At 39.9% G+C, this 13,811-nt stretch overlaps 1 protein-coding gene, 1 non-coding gene and 1 pseudogene across 4 annotated transcripts in view; 1 reads left to right on the top strand and 2 right to left on the bottom strand.

The window, feature by feature from the left end:
- Positions 1-13,811, bottom strand: part of ANAPC1 (anaphase promoting complex subunit 1) — a 97,256-nt gene that overhangs the window by 66,674 nt on the left and 16,771 nt on the right. For 2 of the 3 annotated variants that reach the window (XM_070473993.1, XM_070473983.1), the window contains exons 12-17: positions 11,715-11,805; positions 11,551-11,616; positions 7,764-7,898; positions 6,011-6,148; positions 5,381-5,441; positions 3,238-3,425 (exon numbers count right to left, since the gene is read on the bottom strand). In XM_070473993.1, coding sequence (XP_070330094.1) covers positions 3,238-3,425; positions 5,381-5,441; positions 6,011-6,148; positions 7,764-7,898; positions 11,551-11,616; positions 11,715-11,805 — 679 coding nt within the window. The remainder of the gene's footprint in view (positions 1-3,237; positions 3,426-5,380; positions 5,442-6,010; positions 6,149-7,763; positions 7,899-11,550; positions 11,617-11,714; positions 11,806-13,811) is intronic. The other variant, XM_070473998.1, reaches the window with a different exon arrangement.
- LOC139031585 (U6 spliceosomal RNA) lies at positions 7,346-7,450 on the bottom strand. Its single transcript, XR_011484079.1, has one exon. It is a non-coding gene; the product is annotated as a U6 spliceosomal RNA (small nuclear RNA).
- On the top strand, positions 12,885-13,270 carry LOC110141813 (small ribosomal subunit protein uS8 pseudogene; annotated as a pseudogene).

The raw sequence follows: 13,811 nt of genomic DNA, 5'->3' as shown, positions 1-13,811 counted from the left end.
GGAGTTACAGGAAAGAATAGTGGAAACTGATACAGATACCTTTTTGTCACACATATGGATATTTTATTTTCATTATTTCAATATGTCACTGCTTAGCCAACCCTGTTCTATAATCCTGTGGATCACTGACCTTCATGTATCAAAATCTGACTATAAAATATTCGTTTATCTGCCTTCTCCTGGGACAGTCGATTCAATGGGAGGAACTATCTGTCTTGTCTAAAGCTTATCTGAAAAGCCTGGCTTCATGCTTCGCCCACAGCAGGGACTCCATATCTAATGAAAATATGAGCATCCCAAAGGACAGAACAATTAACCTCAGATGCAACCACTCACAGAACCTGTGAACCAAAAAGAAACACCATCTGGCCCAGAGCCATCATTTAACATATCAGTAAATTCAGGAAGGCCCCAAAAAATTCCAGAGTCACATAGCTGGTCATTGGCAGAAATTCTGTACTCTCTACTCTCCACCCTATTACTTAACTGAAAACAAAGAGGATATATCTGGACAAAACAAAATGAAAAGCATTTGCCACTGAGGACCACTTCATCCTGAGCTTTCATTGCAAGGACAACCAAGACGCGGTTTAACTATGCAGTCATCCAGACAAATGTCGAAGCAACTCAGTCTCAGAGTTCATTCCCTTGTTTCTCCTCTTAGAGCTACCACGCAACAAATTAGTCAGAGTCAGATTCCTCTTTACAAAACAAAAAAGCAGTCGCATGCTCAGTCCTCTCCAAACAATGAAACACGAGGGGGCATCGGCCCTCTGCTAGAGCATGAGGCACAGTGATGGGGGTTCCCAAGTCCTGCAGGACTGCAACACAGAGAAACCACACAAAGCTGAGGCAGACTTATTCATACTGCAGAAATCCTCAGTTTCTCTAAGGCTCAATTTTTTCATATTTAATAAAGAATAGAAAAATCTGGACTGAAGTAGCATTCATGCAATTGTCTAGAATAAGAAAACTGTCTCTATTTTCCCAGTAAAACTTTTCCCAAGGAAACTGCAGAAGGCAGTTTTTTCATATGATACAACACATATAAACTCTTAAAAACAATACTTCATTTAGGTGGACAAGGGCTTTCATTCACTAAGCATCCATCCTTGCCAGGCACTGTTATTTACCTTCCTAATGGGAGGAGAGACACACAAAATAAACAACTAAAATAGATAGCATAGTGCTTATCTATCTTAGCATGAGTGCTAAGAGAAAAATTAAACAGGTAAAGAGGATAAGTGGGAGACAAGAGATAAGTACAATTCTACACAGAACAGATGCGGCAGGCGGCACTGAGGTAATACCTGGCCAAGGCCTTGGCTTATCTTGCCTGATGAAGGCATTTTCTCCAGTGTGCATGCATGTGTGTTCAGTTGCTCACTCGTGTCTGACTCTTTGCAACCCCATGGACTGTAGCCCACCAGGTTCCTCTGTCCATGGGATTTCCCAGGCAAGAATACTGGAGTGGGTGGCCATTTCCTTCTCCAGGGGATCTTCCCAATCCAAGGATCAAACCTGCGCTTCCTGCACTGGCAGGAAAATTCTTTACCACTGAGCCATCTGGGAAGCCTGCATTTTCTCCAGAGGGAAGATCAAGTGTGAAGACCCTGAGGTAGGAACATGCTTGGTGTGTTCAGGACAAACATTGGAAACCAGTGTGGTGGAGACAATGTGAGCGAGGCAGGCATGAATCAGAGGTTAAAAAAAAAAAAAAAATTGGAAAACCCATCCCCATTTACCTATACAGAAATAACAAAAATTCTCTCTGAGTTGGCAAAGGTTCACCACACCGAGAATAATCTGGGTGGCGAAGCAGGCACTTTTAAATGACACTGATGAGAATGCTGATTGGACAGACAGTCCTTTTTGAACATTATTTGACCCAGTAATTCCTCTTTTAAGGTTCAATTCTTGAGAACTGACTAGAGATCTAAAGATTTGTGTATAGAAGAATGTTACTCAAATTACTCATAAGAAAAAAACTGATTCAACAATGTTCAGTTATTAGCTATTGGGGCTTCCCTGGTAGCTCATATAGTAAATAATCTGCCTGCAATATGGGAGACCTGAGTTCGATCCCTGGGTTGGGAAGATCCCCTGGAGAAGGGAATGGCAACTCATGCCAGTATTCTTGCCTGGAGAATCCCATGGACAGAGAAGCCAGGTGGGTTACAGTCCACGGGGTCACAAAGAGTTGGACACAAGCAAGCGACTAATACTTTTACTTTTTCACAATTATGACAAAGCCATATGGTAGCCTACTAAGAGAATGATAATCAGGGGGGAGGGAGGTTGAAGAATTTTTAATATGGGAAATTTTCATTGATATGATGTTTATGAGGAGCAACAATGAAAATGTTTACAGTGGTTATCTCTTAGTACTATTTTCTTTTTAATCTCTCCATTTTCCAAAATTTCCTCAGTAAGCATGTATACTTTTATAATGAAGAAAAACAATGACTTTTTTAAAAATGGATTTGCTGGTATGAAACCCAAATGTATTGACAGGTACAGCTGAGTTACCTGGAGAAAGGTAAGTGTGACCTAGAGTGATTTCTTCAGAGTGAACCAGGCAAGGCTGTCCTGGGAAAGATCCCCAGAAGCAAAACGAAAACATCAAGACTAAAGACCCTACCCTGCTGATTTGTAAATAACCTATGAAGGACTTATAGGAAAGTTTCTGGGGAGGGAGATGAGGAGCTTAGTTTGTATCATTGACAGACTAGATATTTAGGCTAAAGTACTTTAAATCCCCTTCAAAATTAAACCTTCCTCACAGACCAAGCAATTATGTGGAAAAAGAGAGTCCGGGCCTCAAGAAAGGAACATTAAGCCAAGAGTCAGAAGATACACCGTAGGCCCAATTTTGAGCAAATCTCTAGTCTATGATCTCTTTGTGAGTCAGTTTCTTCATCAATAAAATCAAGACTACTCCTACTAATCTAAGCATAATTTGCAGCCATGTTACAATGATGAAATGAGAAATAACAAAGTGGTTTACATTATAAAAACATAATGATTCTAATTACAAGTAAAACATTATCATTAAAGTAATATTTGACTTACAATGTCATAAGATACAATAAGCCTTAGCATTATTCCATTTTGATGAATAAGGTATGCCTACTAGTACACTGGTGTGTTATATACTCTGAATGTTGTATTACCAATTATGCAAACATTACACTGAAAACAGTGTACCTCAGGAGGAGAATGACCGTATGTACTCACATTTCTTGTCCATGCTAAGCGGTCTGTGTTATAGCCCATCATGTTCATGAGACAGGTCACAAACAAGTTCCACTCTGAGTGATCGCTGGGCCCTCCCGGGGCGCTGTGGACACTGTACCACTTGACGAGCATCTGAACCGCTGCTTCTTTGGGCAGAATGAACTTAATCGCTTGCAGACAAGTTTGTACTATTAAAAGCAAAGATTAATTTTAGTATGCTTCCTAGGCATGCATTTCTTTTCCCCTCCTACTAAGGTTTTTCAATCACTGCTATATAAAGGTCAAGCACTATGAAAACGGAACTGCCGTTAAAGAGCTGGTGGGACACAAGCCTGACCGAGCCAGTCACCTGACTCTGAATTTAACAGGGCTTGTGAGAGGTCTCAGGGCAGTTTTTTTGCCATTAATTTTGGGTCAGAAATAGAATAACCAGACAGCCCAGGTTATGTAAAACAGAACTGATTGACATCTATGGCCCCAACAATTATTAACAGCTTCCCATTTTGTTCTCAAAAATGTCCTAGTTTGGGCAATGAATTAAAGATCATTCTAACAAAAACACACAATTTCTACATTAATAAATTCATATAAAATATTGTTTCAGTACTTCAGTAAATACATAATAATACAAACATCCTCAAATGACAAGGCTCACCTAGCTTTAAAATGTGCTATGAAGGGTTAAACATTCTGGTTAATCAAAGCTTTGTAACTTTTCATGATTTCTGACAGCACTGTTCCTACCGTGTTTTACATGCTCTCTGTCCTAAACAGATCAATCAATACCATGTAATCTACATCTTTCTTAACGGCTCAATACCATTAGGATGACAACCAGTTACAGCACTACACCGTCAAACAGCAGCTCCCTCAGGGTGGCAAGGGCTATCGTTAGGAAGAGGCCTAGGTCTGCTTTTAGCAGGAAATAGCCCCAACCTGCAATGTTTTTGTATCCCCACATAATCTCTTTAGAGGATTTTTTCCTTCCCTTCCCAAATTCACTGTTACCACAGCCCATCCTCACAGCGTATGCTTTTTCTCATCAATTTGCTATGTGTGTGCACACACAACCAAGGCTGGAATCAAATGAAACCAATGTCAGAAAACCAGATAACCAAGTTTGTCATGGTTGAAAAATCAATGTAAAACAGATACCGACTGAGGTGCTGAGGAAAGTTTTATCAAGTACAAAAACTTCTGTGCACGATCTATGTGACTTCTATTTGCTCCACCAAGAGTAAGATTTCACTTTGTTTTTTTTTTAACTAATCATTAATTGTTTTTATATATTTTGGTTAGGCTTATACTTCTTGAGATCACTGGCTAAATACCTCCTAGAAAAGCAAAGCGTCTCCATACCAACTCAGAATATCACCTGCCACACTACTACCACACTACCACATCCACCACACTTCAGGAAAAGTACTTCCTAAAATGAGAAAGGCACTCCAACCCACTGAGCAAATTCCAGAGATCACAAAATCTGCCAACATTCTGCATTGGAAGTTGGATTTTGAAACTAACAGACATCCTGAATTTTCTTATATCACACAGGTATTCTTTTCTTAACTTACATTTGTTGGCAAATCTTTTTGATTCCATGGTTTTCTTTAGTATTCTACGTTCAGAAACATTCTCCACCTAGTACTTTCCAAATTGCGTTTCAATAATAATTCAAGCAGACTCTGATTTTATCAAAATACTTCTGAGTGTAGTTTTGCTAAAATGTTAAGTTTTCCTCAAAGGCAATTATGTTAATTTCTCAATTATTCTTAATAATTGAGAGATTATTTTTGGATTAAAAACCATCAAATATGCCAAAAACTGTTTTAGTTGCTTGGGCTTGTTTCTCAGACTTTCCTGCAAGAGGCGTGTGCATACACTGTAATCTCACTGCATGGCCTCCTCCTCCTGAGAAACCTCACAGAAGTGGAACCAGCACACACTCCCAGGGCCCCCCGCCTCGGCGCACACACGGGTGCACTGCACACAGTGCTCCTCGGCACAGGAAGAAATTCCATCCCCTGGCTCCAAACACAGCAAAACGTTCAAGCCCCAACTATTAATGTACATCAGTAATTACTCCAGACCTTTTAAATCAAACTAAGAACACACCAAAGTGAGGTTTGATCCTCAACCATACCTAATTCAGAGGTGGCAATTTCAGGAATAGTGATCCTCACCATGGAGCCATTACTCAGTTCCTAGGGAGAATATGGAAACAAATAAGGGCAAGTGAATAGAATCTGTTCATTCTAAATCTCTGATGTCTAAAAAATAGCAGATGCTTACCAAGACTGTTTTGCCTATCAAAGAAAAATGCAATAAAATAAACGAAAAACAAGCAGTATTTTTTCAAACAGAACTGAATACTTTGAAATTTCAGACACAATAAATGTCTGTAAAACATTAACAAAAACTCTTATCTTTAAACAAAGTGCCTAATTTTCATACAAACACTAACAGTCACCATCATCAAAAGTCTCACTTTTAACAACAACAAAAATTATGGATTTTTAATGCAAAAACTGAATGAACAAGCTTTGTTTCCAGTGCACTTTTTAATAATATAAAAACCTTAGAAAAGCTGGATGAAACTACTTTAAAGAAAAATAGGGCAAAAAAGTGATGTATTACAAGCAATTTTTTAAAAATCACATGAATTATTTGTTTCCATTTTTCAGACAAAACTCTGCATTCTGACAAACTTTACATGACAGACATAATTCTTGGAAAGCTATCCTACCTTTTAAAAATAAATGTGCACACTTACCAGTGTCACCCTGTTACGGACAGGGTCTCTTATGGAATGAATGTAAGTTCCAAGCTGTTGGAAAGTACAATCCTCATTATAGAGAGAATCATGAAGCTTTGAAGAATCCCTTAGTTCTGGAACTGGGGACACCAGAACCTGTAAAGGGTCATAAATACAACACATGTAGCATATTTGAGAAATTAGGATGAAGAAATTACATGTCTTTTTTGCATATGGTCTAACAATTGTACACAATGATTTTACACCATTCTGTTCTAAGTATGCCTAAGTACCCTGTAGCAGACCAAGGTCCTCGCCAAGAGCTACTAAAAAAAGTCAATAAAAAGAAGACATCTGATTGATGGCACTGGAGAGTTGTGGAGATAACCTGGACTTGAGCAACCAAGATCAAGAGAGAAAGGAATCAAAAGTAAGTGGCCCCACAGTTTAACAACACTTGGGATCTAATACCACTTAGGTCTATCTTTAATCCCAAGATAAACCCATCTGAAACACAAATCCTAACATTCTTAACTCCATCCTCAAAAACCTACAATGTCCTAGTGACTGCATTCAGAATGAAAAACCTTTTCATCCTTTCTTCTTTAAGAGCATGTCATGTAGAGTATAAATCCTAGCTCTACCACTTATGAGCTGTATGTTTTTAGATAAGTAACCTCCCTGTATCTCCATGTACACATTTGTAAAACAAGGATTAATATTTTCCTAATAAAGCTGTTTTAATGGACTAAATGAGTTAATACATATACAATGCTTAGAACAGTATCTAGAACACAGATAACACTAGAATATCCCACCCCTTGTTCTGCCTCACCCAACAGACTATGTGGATTTTTTAAAGTATTCATTCATTCCACAGACTTGTTGAGTCTTAACTTGCATGCCAAGAGGTGGAGGTACAATTATACGTTAGCAATGTCCTGCACTGACCTGCCTCCATGACCATGCCCATGGGAATCCTCTTTACTCAAATACCCGCTTCCACCTACAAATATTCTATTTGTCCTCCAGGTCCAAACCAAGTCAGACCCGTCCTCTCAGAGACGTTCTACCCTTAGAACGTCTCTTCTGATCCATGAATCTCCTACAGTATTTTCTGTTTCCCATTCATAAGTCTTCACAGTCTTCCTTATTTATAATTTTTAGTCTTATCTTTTAGTTAATGTTTTTGGTGTATAGCTGCTTTACAATGCTGTGTTAGTTTCTACTATACACCAAAGTCAGTCAGCCATACATCCATCCCCTCCCTTTAACTTCATTCCCACCCATGTCAGCACAGTGCATTAGATAGAGTTCCCTGGGCTACACAGTAGGTTCTCATTAGTATCTTTTAAAAACATGGGACAATTCACAAATTTGTGTGCTATCCTTGGGCAGGGCCCATGCTAATCTTCTCTGTATCATTTCAATTTTAGTATATTGCTGCCGAAGTGAGCATTAAATTATGATTCCTTAAAACAGATAGTACATCTGGTTCACACAAGGAAACTGTGAGATCCCTAGATGAAAAAGAATGCATCCCTCTTCTCACTGAGGCATCCTCAAAAAGCACCTCACACATCACAAGGGAAGTCACTGTGCATTTACCGAATCATTTGTTTGAAAATATTCATATTCTACAAGCGTTAGCTAAACTTCCAATTTTACCATTTTTAAAACAGAAAAAAAGTTAACCATGAAAAGAGCTAATATTTGACCCAACTTCTCCAAAACACTATCAATTTTTGACAACACCTACTCCCCTTCTCACCTCATCCAGAGATCCAAGCAGCTTACTCAGAGGGTTAGCAGTAGTAACGCCGTCAAGCGGGGTGCTGGGCCGAGGCATCGTGTTGGACATTGTCAGGGAAGGAGCTGGCAGCCCAGGAATAAAAACCTTACCCACCTGAAAGAATTTAAAATGTGGGGAAAAAATATTAGTTTTCATGTATCATGTTCTTGAATGAAACATTAAGGCATGTAAGCATGTATTTCTTTTGCTATTTAAAAGTTTATGCTCACCACACACAACTAAAAAACAGGGAGAATTAGAATTTTAATAATGTATCAAATTCCACCATCCAACTACAAACATCTTGACATAAATTCGTAGTCTGATTCCTTCTTTTCATTACTAAGAACTTTCTGAAGGCAGGAAACAGGGGGAATATTAATACAGTCAAGACATTAAATACAATTCAAGTATACCACACACTTTTCCACCTTATTGGAGGTAAAGGCAGCAGGCACATTAAGCTCTCAGAGATTATAAGCATCAGTCTTATTAAGTCTCCTGGCAGAAAGAAAAAGTGTCATTTACTTCTTGGGGCCAAACAAAAATTAAGCTAAAGTGATACTCAAGAATTAAATTCAACCTAATCCAAACTGTGCTCTCTAGCTTACAATCCATCATAAACTCTCAAACACTTCTTCCTCAAAAAAACTTTACATAAACTCCTCTTTGACCTTAAAAGAATGAGTCAACAACCTATGCTAATCACTCTTTGTTTTAACTATCCATCGGGTTCTCAGAAAAAAAAACACAAATTCACATCTACACAGTCTGAAAACTTTTTTTTTTAATTTATTTTTAACTGGTGGCTAACTGCTTTACACTGCTGTTCCTGCCACACAATGTGAATCAGCCATAAGCACAGAAACGTCCCCCAGTCGTGAACTCCCTCCCAATCCCTGAAAACTCTTGATAAGACTAAAAGGATATTCAGAACCAAAGTGGAATTTTAACAATATACATACTTATGTATATGTACATAAATATACTATCTGAATATACGACCTGAAAACTGATAAAATTACCTAAGTTGTCCAAATAAAATCCTTAGGATTAAAAAATAAAAATGACAGAACCAATATGTAGAGGTTTTTAAAAAAAAAAAAAATCAGCAACCACCCTCCAGGTCATAAAAATATGGAGTAAGCACATTCTATGCTATCACTCCCACTAACTACCACCGCCACAACAGAATCTACATGAACATATGATACAACTAGCAAAGGGCTGCAGAAGGTGAGGGACGCTGACAGGCTGGGGCCTGGAATGAAACGTGAACCCCGACCTTTCTGTTTCTGTGTGTCTACCTAAGTAACCAGGCCTTGCACTCTTGAGGGGCCTGTAACCCAGAAATGCCCTCAGGCACAGAACAAGAGAGAGCCACAAATACCCTGCCCTTTCTGCCAAAACTTGGTCAGGCAGAGTGGCCAGGTAGGCAACACCACGTTCGCCACACCCGCCCCACTTCGGTCAAACACACAGAACAAGCCACAGCCCTGGGTGCCCCCCATCCAGACCTGTGGATGGAGACGAGGGGCGGGCCCGTCACCCCACTCTGCCCCGGCACAAAGCCGGGAGGCCAGGCCTGTCCTCGACTGCCTGCTCTGCGGTAACCAGGCAGCATGGCCTCCCTGCCAATGGCTCCGCAGCCGCAGACTGTAGACGAAGCCCTGCTCTCACGCCACGCATAAGCCCCTCACACCTCCCCACAGTGCGCAGCAAATGACTGTCGAGGGGCAGGAGCCTGGCTCTCATCCTCGCTCTGTAAGAATAAGGTGGCCTACCGCCTTCTTCCACAGACTGCGGGTGGAGCGCTCCATTCCATCCCCAACCTGTAATAACTAGGCAGTAGGGAGAGACGGGAGGGGTGGAGAGGAAGGAAACAGAGAAGAGGACTTTCTAAATATGTGTATGAAATCCTGGGCAGGCCTCTGTGTGACTGACAGTGACAAAGGAAAACATCTGAGAATTCAACCCTGATCTATAACACCATTTAGTTCTCAAACTGGCCTCGACGTAGGGTGGAAACACACCACAATTTCATCATGGGAGCAGATGCCCCCAAAAACAGACCCAATCAGGAAAGGAGGAGCTTAACAAGCTAGAAAACTTTTAGACAGTAACTAATCTACCCCAGACAAACACTGAGGAAAAATACTACACCCTGTGAGCGAAGGCCAGGTGGGAGGCTGGACCTCCACTCTCACCTGGCTCTAATGAGGCACTGCTTTGGGGGGGAAAAAAAATAGTTCTTTGGATTAGCAATAATGTAATGAAGACTGGGGCTTCCCAGGTGGGAAGCTAGTGGTAAAGAACTCACCTGCCAGTGCAAGACACATAAGAGGTGCAGGTTCGATCCTTGGGTTGGGAAGATTCCCTGGAGAAGGAAGTGGCAACTCACTCCAGTACTCTTGTCTGGAGAACCCCATGTACAGAGGGGCCTGGCAAGCTGTGGTCCATAGAATCGCCAAGAGTCGGACATGACTGAAGCGACTGAGCACTAATACTAAAGAAGCTTTGAGAATTCCCATACACTGCTAGAGGCAAGAAGTACAACCTTGCAACCCTGATACAACCTACACTTTGGAAAACAATATGGCACCACAGGCTAACCTGAATGAATATGCATATTTTCTAAAGACTAGGAGATACATGTTTTTTAAAAACCCTCTTAAGCATTGTTTATTAGAAGAAACAGTAAAACAATCCTCGAGGCTGGTAAAGCTCTGGTGTAATCATACAACAGAAAACTGTAAAAGTGAGTCAATAACAGCTTTGTGTCTACAAAAATATGTCTAAAAAGATTCAATAATATAATATTCAGCAAAATAGTCAAGTCAGAGAAGAGCATATGGTATGTTTCATTTATATGAAAATTCAGATACAAAGAAACAATTTATTCTTTAGTGATATAATTCAAAAAACTAGAAACAAAAAACCAGGGACTGATTTATCACAAGACAAGACACTGTCTACCTCTGGAGGATGAGGATGACAGGGGAAAGACCACCAGGAGACTGTAAAACTACGGGCAACATCCTATTTCCTAACCTGGGTATATGAAGGTTCACTTCATCATTCTTCAAATTGTGTATATTTAAATTCCGTAATTTACACGTGTAAAATTTACATTGTTCTGTATAAAAATTTCACAACTGTTTAAAAAGAGACAGCCAACATACTACATAGCATACATCTAATGTAATTCAACTTTCCTAAAACTTTGAGGGTTAACAAACCTGACCATACATGAATTTTAAAACTACATTCTTTATAAAACTTCAGTTAACCTTTTCTCCTATTAAAAAATCATTTATTTACATTCATTGAAGCTTCCCCAACTGCACTGCGTTCATAATGTAATGCATTTAATGACCACTGAGACCCAGACCTCAAGGTGCTATTGCTTAATTGCTAAGTCATGCCCAACTCCTTTGCAACCTCATGGACTAAAGCCCACCAGGCCTCTCTGTCCATGGGATTTCCCAGGCAAGAACACTGGAGTGGGCTGCCGCTTCCTTCCCCAGGGATCTTCCCGACCTGGGGATCAAACCTGCATCTCCTGCACTAGCAGGCTGGTTCTTTATCACCACCAGGGAAGTACTTCAAATTAGGTTCAACCTAAACCAAAGGGTTCATTTTCAACTCTTACAGAAATCTGCCAAATTCCACAGTCATGAGGTAACAAATTTTAATATCAAACACTAGAAAATAACAATTAAAGAAGCAGACCTACTAACAGCACAGGGCGCTGTGTCTTACTTACCCGCACTACTCCTGTATACAGCACCAGGTTCCCACTGCTTTCCAGGACCAGCATAGTGTCTATCTTCTTGGGGAAAAAAAAAAGCAAAAAAAATTTTTTTCCAATTGTGCAAATTATTAAAGTACAAAGACCTTCAACCTCTCAAGAAATGTGCCTGCATTTACCTCCACTGGCGCCGCATCCTTTGCCTGGATGTTGGTGACAGAGCCGAAGATGAGCTGCGTTTTATCATTACTCTCCTGAAACTTTACACATCTAAACATTCAAATTAAAAAACACAGTATTGATACATGCAACAAACCTGTACTTATACTTAACTCAAGGGTATTGGGCTGACTGTTAAATGCCCATTTCAGAAGGTTACTTACTATTGGGTTACTCACTATTTATATAAGTTACTTACTATTTATATAAGATCTTCAAATGACAAAAGTACAGAGACAGAACAGATTAGTGGCTGCCAGGGATTGGGGACAGTGGGAGGTGGGTGTGATATGCATGCTTAGTCGCTCGGTCGTTCCAACTCTTTGCGACCCCATGGACTGTAGCCTGCCAGGCTCCTCTGTCCACGGGATTTTCCAGGCAAGAATACTGGAGTGAGTTACGATTTCTTCCTTCAGGGGATCTTTCCGACCCAGGGATCGAACCTCTGTCTCTTGCATCTCCTGTGGCAAGTGGATTCTTTACCAGTGAGCCACCTGGGAAGTCCAGGGTGTGCTGTATGTGACTCTAAAGGGTAGCTAGCATGAGGGGGATCTGCGAGGTGATAAAGAAGTTCAGAATTTCAATTGTGGTGTCTACACGCATCTACACGTGAGAAAACTTCATTGAATCACACACACGCATACAAATGAGTACATGTAAACCTGATGGTTTGAACAAGGTCTGTGGACTGTACTGATGTCAATTTCCTTGCTTTGGTAATGCACTGTAGTTATGTAAGATGTTACCTTTGCGGAAACAAGGACTACATTACAACTTCCTATGATCTGTAACAATTTCAAAATTAAAGGGTCAATACATTGGCAAATATATGAATACACATTTCACCTAAGAAGATAAACAAATGGCTAATAAGCACTTGAGAAGATGCTCGACATCATAAGTCATCAGGGAAATGCAAATTAAAACCACTTCAAACACACCAGAATGGCTACAATCAAAGAAAATAACAATATCAAATGTTGTCAAGGATGAAAAATTGGAACACTCAAAAACTGCTGGGCGGAATGTAAAATGGTACAGTTTAGTTGGAAAACAAATTTAGCAATTTCTTTAAAAGCTGACAATGAGTCCTCTTTCCAAAATCTTTCCGTGCTGCCAGAAAGGTCCACATGAATGTCCTGGCTGAAGTTCTCAAGAGTATCAACAGTGCTGAAAAGAGAGACAAACGCCAGGTCCTTATGAGGCCATGCGCCAAAGTCATCATCAGGTTTCTAACTGTGATGACGAAGCATGGATGGTTACATTGGCAAATTCAAAATCACTGATGATCACAGGGCTGGACAAACTGCTGTGAACCTCACAGGCAGGCTAAATAAGTGTGGAGTGATCGGCCCCAGTTTTTATGTGCAACTCAAAGATCTAGAAAAATGGCAGAATAACCTGCTCCCATCCCATCAGTTTGGTTTCACTGTACTGACAACCTCAGCTGGCATCATGGACAATGAGGAAGTGATGAAAACACACAGGAGGGAAAATCCTTGGATTCTTTTTCTAGGGATGTAATACATATAAATAAAATGCCTCAGAGACAAAAAAAAAGCTGACAATGAATTTATCATTTGATCCACTCCTAATTATCTACCTATCTATGTACATGAATCACGTATGTTCACACAAAGACTTTGGCTCCAATGATCACAGTGCTATAACTCACAATGGTCAAGAGTAGAAACAAACCAAATGTCCATCAACCAATGAACAAAATGTGGTATGTTTATATAATACTACACAGTAAGAGGAATAAAATGTTTATACATGTTACAAGGTGGTGGGTCCTAAAAAACACGCCAAGTGAAAGAAGGTAGTAGACACAAAAAACTATCTATTGTATGATTCTATTTATATAAAATGTCCAGAAAAGGCAAATTTGCAGGGGCAGAAAGTATATTCTGGTGGTCTGAAGTTGGGAATGGGAACACAGACTGACTGAAGTCAAGCACAAAAGATCTTTCAAAAGTGATAGAGGACATTTAAAAACTGGATTGTGGTGATGTTGCACAATTGTACATTTACTAAAAATCACTTAATTATACACT

This window comes from Odocoileus virginianus, chromosome 2 (genome assembly GCF_023699985.2).
Source record: "Odocoileus virginianus isolate 20LAN1187 ecotype Illinois chromosome 2, Ovbor_1.2, whole genome shotgun sequence".
Lineage (NCBI taxonomy): Eukaryota > Metazoa > Chordata > Mammalia > Artiodactyla > Cervidae > Odocoileus > Odocoileus virginianus.
Note: the sequence above shows the minus strand (reverse complement) of the source record. Positions and strands in the feature narration are given on the sequence as shown.